General features: G+C 48.6%; 1 protein-coding gene across 1 annotated transcript in view; it reads right to left on the bottom strand.

Moving 5' to 3' along the window:
• Nucleotides 1-8,878, bottom strand: part of HYDIN (HYDIN, axonemal central pair apparatus protein) — a 140,540-nt gene that overhangs the window by 46,722 nt on the left and 84,940 nt on the right. The window contains 7 exon segments of the mRNA XM_026856977.1: nt 455-566; nt 569-593; nt 2,269-2,412; nt 4,276-4,379; nt 4,382-4,483; nt 4,486-4,517; nt 6,771-7,009. Of these exon segments, the coding sequence (XP_026712778.1) occupies nt 455-566; nt 569-593; nt 2,269-2,412; nt 4,276-4,379; nt 4,382-4,483; nt 4,486-4,517; nt 6,771-7,009 (758 nt within the window).

An 8,878-nucleotide genomic window follows, 5' to 3' on the forward strand; every position in this document is an offset into this window, starting at 1 on the left:
GGGAGGGGCCCGGGCCCTGCGCGGGCACCGCCTGCTGCCGCCCCGGGCACAACGCGTACGGCCGATGCGATCAGGTTAACGCCGCTTTGTGAAAGGATACGCAGCGATTTGTAGCCCACACAAGGCACACGCACAGCGACCTGATGGCTGACGGGCCGAGGCTCCTTGTCCACGCGCCCTTTGCCCTCTGTGGTTGGTCCCGGTGTGGTGTCCACGCGCGCTCCTCTGTCAGACAAACATCTTGTTTTCCACAGTCCAGCTTCCTTATCGTTCTGCTGCGCACGCATTTTCTCCATCCCTTGGCCTTTGCAGGTGTTCCTCACAACAGCTACTGCCCGTTGTTACAGCGAGGCCACTCGGTCTGGACCGCACATAGTATGTCCGTTGTTTTCCAGCCGTTCCACACTCCCCCCTCTTCAAACCCCACCAGTGGGAAGGCCCATGGCCACTCACCTGAGTGTCTGCAGAGAGGGGCTGCCAGTCTGTGTCACAGATGAAGAAGGGCTGCTCTAAGGCCAAGACGATGCTGAGTGACAGCAGGGAGATGTTTCTTAAAGAGGTTGGCACTGAAGAGTTAGGACATCACTGGATTGCTACAGAAACAGGAGACAAGGAAAAAACCCAATCTGAAGTGTCCATGGAACTCCTTCCCTTTCTAATGTGTTTCACGTTTTCCAACCCCACGTGCATACACCTCTATTTACTATTTTTGTTAGTTTCTACTCTTCTAGGTGGTTTTTCTCTAAGTGTATCAGATGCTTTTCATGCTTAGAAACCACAACATCCCCTGGGGGACAGGGAAACACTCTTGCATACAGAGGAGGGAACAGGACCCTGAGAGGAGGCAGCTACATGAACAAGATCAACACCAGAAAGTGAACCCAAAGCACTTGTATCCAGTTTTGTATTCTTTCAAGCAGAATGGCACAAAATTATTTTCACTCACACACAGTAATTTCTTACAACCTTATCAGCTCTAGTAGCCTCATAAAAGCAGTGATGCTGATCAGAGGGGAAAAGCAAGCAGGATTTGGCCCAGAATGGAAAGCCTACAGCAGCCTAAGGTTAGCTTTGAACATGTACATGCACATACAGCCTCAACAGTCCAGCTGCAATGGGTGTCCTGCTGCCCCTTCTCCAGTGACTGTGGCCTCAAAGCTCAGCTCTGCCTAAGCTATTTCTGCCTGTTTATGCATTGGTCTGGGCTTCCTGCATGGTCTACATAAACTAGACAGTGTTTGGGAAACTAGTTCTCAATGTATTGATATCAAACAGCTGCAGTGTCATAGCACTCGATAAATCAGAGCACATGGCATCAAGCAGACCACAGGCAGACATCAGGGATAGCTGGAAAGCTTCTAATTAAACCTGAACTGCCTGCTCACAGGATTCTGTGCTTCTCTGAAAGCCTGGGAATTGGAGGAGAGACCTGAAAACTAAATAATGAAATATCTTCTCTTTTTCAACACCTCACGGGAGAGGGAAAGGTGATGCAGGAGTCAGGATCCAGAGACTAAAGGGCACCTGCTTTGCGCTGGCATTATCATCACTGCAGCTGAAGGATGTCTGCGAGTCCTTTGAAGAAGGTGAGGCTTGGAGAAATGCCAGGAGCTAGCATCCATACCAACAGCAGAGAAGGCAAAGAGACAGATGATGACAGATTTTTCTCATCAGCCTGAGGAATTGACAGGAATCTCAGTTCCCAGCTTCCCTACAGGATCGGTGTTCAGACATTACTGTGCCTTGGAGGATCCCCCAAAACCTCCCTTCATACTGAGTACAGGAACTGGTACCTCTCTAGAAGTAGCCATGATCCCCCTCAGCAGAGCAGCTGTAATCCCAGTTTTACTTGGGTGAAGTTAAAAACCAGTCCCATCTCGAAAAACATCCTCACTTACTTTACAAAGAGCCTCAGAAAGGGTGAGGAGGGGATTAAGCATCACTCACCTGCAGCACTCTGCTCGCCCACCTGCAGCCCCAGCACACAAGGTGGCTGTGCAAAGCCCACACTGTTCTCGTGGGTCCCACACATCTCGCCCTGTGCCCTCGGCTCAGCAGCTCGATTGTGTCCACATCAAGAAGGGCAGAATAGTGCTGGTGATACTGTTCCAAATCCTAGAGGAACAAAACATTAGCTCATTAGCTAAGGCTCCATGGACTTGGAGAAGCCATTTAACTTCCTCCTTTGAACACAAGCACAGCGTCCCCCCCTCGGCTGGAAGTCATCAGCCATGCTATTAAATGCCAGGATGAAATCCAGAGACTTACCTTCTTCACCCAGAAAGTGATTTATCTGGAGGACTTTTGCAGAATGGGAGGAACGAACTCGCACGTGACATCCACTTGCATTATCTGTGCCTCCCCTGCCTTGCTCCCCACGATGCCGTGGCACAGCAGCTGCTGCTTCACTACCTGCACAGAGTCACCCATCACCCAGCAGAGGCCAGCAGGGTGCTGGCTACCCACGCAACTGCCATAAATTTAGTCTCTTCAACAGCCCCTTTTTCTTTTTATGTTGCATCTTTTTTATTCTGCTCTCAAATGTCCATAATGCTACACCCCACTATCCACAAAAAGCCCTTGTGAGTCATGTGCTGCCTACAATTGTAGAAGTACCTGCCCCAAATGATTACTATTTTGATTTGTCCCACTGCCAAGCACAACACTTACAGAAAGCTGTAGGAACTGATTAAAAAATAATAAAACTATATTAAGGGAAACAGGTGATAGAAGGGCCAATGCCAGCAAACCCTCCCTTGGAAGCTTAGTGGACTTTTCCACAGGAAAAACCCAAATAGTCAGCCTGCCTTTAGGTAAAGAGGGGGTCACTTATTCCTAGCAGGTACTGTGCCCTCCTAGAGCTGATTTTAAAAGAAACCTCCCCAGGAAAGAGATGTTTTGCACTTCATATGAAAACCCTTTGCTTAAGCTGGATGCTCTCACACTGAAGATTTTTCCTGGTTTCTCATGGTTTCAATTCCCCAAATTCTTCCCTTCATCTCTCACTCTTTCCCCTGATTCAACACCAAAACCTCCTCAGAGTCTACAGACTTCAAAGTCATCCGTGTTGTACGTGCAGTGCAAGGAGTTGGGCTTCTGACCAGCCTCAAGAGTATTAAGTTCTCAAGACCCAAGGAAGGTGGAAAGCCCACTCCCAGGGTCTTGGCTTTGACTGCAGGAGCCAGGTAGCCACAGTTGAGCTCACAGATCCCCTTTTGGCTTTCCAGGCAAGACACCCTCACCAGCACCCTGATCACTTTATTTACTTTCTGGTACCTTTTCCCCACTTCAGCAAAACCTTTAGGCTCAGAACTGCACAGAGACAGTCAGTTTGGTGAGTAATCAAGTCTTCCTCAAGCTACCACTGAGGCAAGCCTTTAAAACACTTTTCAAAACACAAGTATCAGCAGGAGCTTAATGCAGATTTACTCCACATTTGCCTAAACATCTGTGCCCAGCAGTCTCAGAGAGAGGGAATGCACACCAGTTAGCTGGCAGCTTCTCTGCAGAGCTGGATTTCCCCTGGAAAGAAGGATCCAGGGAGGAGAACATCCAGTCACCTGGCTGAAATAACCCCCTCTGAGCTGCCATCCAAGGGTGCTGCAAGACCTGCCTGCCCTTGGGACCCTGGGACTGGCTGAGAGACTGGGGCCAGCTCTTATGGAAATATTGACAGAAGTCAAGCTGTCAATTGTAATGATCCCTGGGAACAGTTTCCCATGTGGATGAACATTACCTCGATCGTTAAGAGCTGACACACTGTGTTCATTTTTCTCCTTCAGGACTCAGCACTAGACAAGCCCTCTGCTGCCCATGTTTGTCTACAGAGGAAAAATGATGCTGCTTCCAGACATTCCCTTCCTCCACAGGTGTTTTGTTTTACTCACTGCTTCCCCCACATATATTACTTCACATTTTTTAATTCACTTTCTGCCTGTGCTCCTAGTCTAAGTGTAACTTATTTTCTCTGTCCTTTCTTCCTGCCTCAGCACACAACACCTTGTAACCTGCTGTTTGCCCCTGAAGTAGCAATATTTCCTTCAGCCCCTGCTTTGATATCAGCAGATTGGGTTTACAGTAGCCATGGAAACATGAAAAAAACTTAGCTACTGATGGTGGCCAGCAAGGAAAGCAACTGGTGCTGCCATGGTAACTTGTGACTTTTGAACAGTTTCTTGAAAGCACTTGCTCATTTTCTCAGGCAAATGTCAAGGGGCTACAGAAGTCCCAGTGGAGGTGATTTGATGGGGAAGGCTCTCCTCGGGGAGACCTCACGTGGGGAGTGCTGGAGAAGCTTTCCAGCATCATCTCCATAGTCTTGCCCGACATCAGCTCCATCCTTAGCAGTTGAAGCTTAAACACAGGGCAGGCAGGTTGGGGCTCTGGGAGGAACCTTTGCCCTTGGCGGTGCTGGTGGCAGAGACACGATCACACTGGTGAAATGGGGCAAAATCTTCTGTTGTCCAATAGAGCTGATGAGCATTGTCCTTTGATAGTGGTAACAGCGGGGATCCAAGCTGGAAGAGAAAAACAGGGAAAATGTGATAGGAGCTGCTATCTCCCAGCAGTCACCCAGCTTCATCACCCTGATGGCATTATCTGACTGCACACTCAGCAATAAAAGCACCTCCAAAAAGGTTGACCTAGCTCAAAGCTTTAACAAAAGCCAGACATTGGTTGCCCCAAAGTTTATCAGCATCCAGCAGCTGCTCTGTTAGTGTACAGCAAGAAAGAGCTGCATGAAGATCATCTCAGTTGCTTCAGACAGTGTCACCAGTCTTTGGTGCTTAATGCTTGGAGTGTTTTTCCAGGGTGCTTCCTGCAGGTCTCATTGCATCAGATGCTAAGCTGGCCTGTCCTGGCTGCAAGTGGATGGAGGAACAGTTTCGCTGCCATTTCACCTTCCCCTTGGTGACCTGGGCACCGCTTGCCTCACTGGTGGGGCCCCTGCCCTGACACCTACGTTATCCTCTCACCCTTCCATCCCTGAGGCAGCATCCAACCCTCATCACCCCCAACATATCATCCTTTTCCTGAACGGTGCAGCTGGTTTTGTGTTTTAGGAAGATAAATGCACTGTGAGAACATAGGATCAACAGAAGTTTCCTCAATACAAACATGGCAGCAAGACCAGGTCTAGCTGCTGAGGGAATGGAATGACAATGAGAGATGAGTAACTACAGCTACATAGAAAACAAAATGAATATTCAATGGAAATTGATTCCTTCATGTAAAGAAACACTAACTGCAGGCTAGTCTGGAGTAATTATTTTACCCTCTATAAATCTGAGCGTGACCAGGACATGAATTGTTCCTGGAACAATTACTGGTTTTTTGACAGGGTCAGAATAAATGGCTTACAAAATGCATGTCTGCCACAAGCAGCTAAATACACAGACCCGAGAGTATAGAACAAACTAGTCTTTGAAACAGACTGTCAAAAAATAATGGGTACATTCCATTAGTGTGGAATGGTTTATGTGGTGGACAACACAGGTGGAAGCCTGGAGAAGCTCTGGGTGGATGCAGAATTTGTGGCTCTGGGAAAGCCCAACTCATCTGAGACCTTACCTGGGTTCCGTCTCAGCTCACCTGGTGGCAGCTCTGCAGCCGCCAGCAACAACTCCAATCTGAGCCTGCAGGCCCAGACGTGCAGGGGGGCAGAGGACGATGACACAAATCACACTGCCATTGTCCCCTCCCTTGTGTAGCTGATTTGTGGCTGCACAGAGCACACGACACACTTGACAAGCATCAACCTCCCTGCAATGTCCCTGCTTATGTGAGTGGCTTGTGCATGCATATTTAAATCCCCAAAATCTTTCCTAAATGCTTAAGGTAGTATTAACCTGCTCCTTCTACCCCAAAATTTAGGTACTGGAGCACTGTGGACCCTCTTTGCAGCCAGGGAAAGGAACAGGCACCTCGAGAAGGCTATTTTTCTCGTCCCAAGAGGTCTCCAACACAAGGCAAACAGCACTTTGAAAAGGCTTATTTTTCTCCTGTTTACAAGAACTTCCTTGGTTTCAGACACAGGCTTTAAGACTGGTGAATCCCCTCCTTCCAGATAAAGCCCTTTAATTAACACTCTCCATTTAATCTGCGCAAACTCAGTGGACCTCTCCTCCTCTCCCTTTCTGAGCTGGTTCTGCAGCCACCCTCACCCTTGGTGATGCCGAGGAAAGCAGGTGGGAGAAATGAGGGAAGAGCAACTACATCTAATAAAGAGCAGCCCATCAGGGGAGATGGGGAAGGTGAGCAAACTGAGGGATGATACGGGGCAAAGAAATTCTGCTGCTCCTCCAGGACTGCAGGGCAGCAGGCAAACAAAACAGCACCACTAATTTAGTCAAGGACCTGCTAAGAAGCTGCCACCAAGGTTTTTCGCTGTTGCAAGATGATACTCCATAGTGAAGGGAAAAACAAGCAACATTATTGCAAAGGGAAATATGTTTATACTTGTAGCATTTTCCACCCAGAGGCTTCCAGGACCTGCTGTTTTCCTCCAAATCTTTATTTGATAAAGTGAGAAAATACATGTATTATAAGTAAAAACAATTCAGTGAATTTAGCAACTGGTTTCCATTTTGGTGGCTCTTGAGGGTATCTAATGACTTTCAAACGGCCATAGAAGGTTTCCAAAGGAAGCCCTGTGCCTCCAGAGAAACAGAGCCAGGACCTTGAGCGCTGAAGAACAACTTGCCTGAAGGACTACAGCAAAGCTCCTCCTTGCTGAGCCCACGGCAGAAGCAGACACTGAGATACCCTACCTGAAGTGGGGTCCCAAGATGAGCTCCAGAGCAATGGATTGGTTGGTGACAGTTGTGACGCCAATGCCAACAGCCTGGACAGGGATAATGTAGGTGTGACTGCTCTCTATGAACAGGTTCACCTTCTTCTTGAATTTCTCAGTGTCATCCAAGTTTGCTATGACAGCCACAGACACCTCTGTCTTGGGGGGAATCGCTCCTTCACTGGGTTCAATCCTCCAACATAAGCATTTGCCAGCCTGTAAGACAAGCCAAACACTAACTTAGGATGGAAACCATGGACCCTGATCTCTTGTGGGGTGCAGGAAAAGGAAGGGTTAAAGATAGAGGGTAAAAAACATAAAGGCTCCACTTCCCTCAATCTAAGCTACGCTGTCTGGAAACAGCAACTATGCAGGAGCTTATACAACTTGTATTTTACCCTCCTTTAACAGACTCACTTCATTAACCTAGTTTTGCCCAACCCAAGGGATGCTCATCCTCAGGAGGAGGTTATTCCCCCTCCAGTCTCTCTTTTGGAGCGCACACCAAGGGAACCTACTTTATCTCTCTTGGCTTCTCAACAGTAGTGGCTGGGTTGGCATAAAGGCTCAAGGCCAGAGGAAGCCAGGACTGCTCAAATCCCACTGCAGCAGCCACATGACTGGGGGATACTGCTGAGAGCCTGAAGAGTAACTCTGCAAAACCAGCTGATCAAAACCCCAACACCAAAGTCTTCTTTCCCAAGAGTTACTCAGTGCTTCGCAACAGCCCCCGAAGAACTGAAGCACTCGGTTCCCACTGATCACCAGCTGCAGTTAGGTGCCTCAGTGCCCTGTGCTTCAGAAAATTCAGCTATAAATGTTCATAGCATGGCAGTATAGCAATAAGAAGAAAGCAAAGTAGAAGATATGTGCCCTGTACACATGGCCCAAGCTTCCCAAGCACTCTCTTCCCTCTGGTTTCTCATGGACCTCCCTCCACATTTGGGGCAGCGAAGGTGCTGGACCCCAGCCCCTCTAAAACCACATTCCCAGGGAGCAAGCCTGCAGAGAGGAAACGCACACAATGGTCCCTGGCCAGCGGGAAATGCACTGGGATGTAGATGTACAGCTTCCAAGTGTCCATCATGGTGGTGGTGGTGCCTCTGCCTCTGGTCCCTCTTTTGGGACGACAGCCACAACTCACCCAAAAGTCTGCAGTATTGTATAAGAAAAGATTTTTCCCCTTTCATTTTTTAATAGAAAGCAACAATGTGGTTGGAGGCCTGACATCCAAGGAAATGCTTGATCCAGGTGAAGTTAGCTCAAGTTTCCATCCATCAAGCTGGCAGCACTCCGCTCTAACAGGGCACCAGCCAGCCCAAGGGAGAAGAGTATCAGAAAACCAAGTAGCACTTAGAAGTCATGGGAAGCATTTTAAATAACCCCCCAAAGCGACCTCTGCTAGGAAGGGTAAGACTAGCTGGGGGCCAGGTAAGCAATAACTTGCTGAGCAGGCAGGGTCCCAGCAGCGTGTGGAGGTGCCCCAGATACGAGAACTCCTTAGGCTGGCTGTGCCCTGCATGGAGAGCAGGTCAGGTCTGCACACCTGCACCCTGGGATGGAGCATGCCAAAGGCATCAAAATTATTCCAGTTGCTGGCAAAATCAATCAACTCAACTCCATTTAATTTGTCCTCTAGAGCTGCAAAAGAAAGTCTTCATAAAAAGCAAGAGGAGAAGGGGATGGAGGAAGGTCATTGGCACAGGGTAAACAACTCTGGGGCCTCACAGACCACACAGGATCCCACCAACCCTCCTCTGCTGCCCCTGCATCCCGTACGCAGCCCATCACTAGCCTCAGTGTTGCCTAATGATGCTTAACGACCTGGCTCAGGGAAAAACAACACAGCAGCCAACCCCAGGCCGCTCGGTCCATCTGCACACAGACATCAATGTGATGGATGGCAAATGGCGTTTATTATTGTATAACATCGCTTTTTATACCCTGGGTTTATGACGTCACATCCGTCTGCCTACGTTTTATCTTCCCGTACAACACGGTATCTTCCGAGTGCCAGACCCTAACTCCCACATTTCCCCCCCCCCCCCCCATGCTATTTTAATGGTATGACAATACTTGTCAAAT

The sequence above is a fragment of the Athene cunicularia genome (genome assembly GCF_003259725.1).
Source record: "Athene cunicularia isolate RWA chromosome 11 unlocalized genomic scaffold, athCun1 chr11_part1, whole genome shotgun sequence".
NCBI lineage: Eukaryota > Metazoa > Chordata > Aves > Strigiformes > Strigidae > Athene > Athene cunicularia.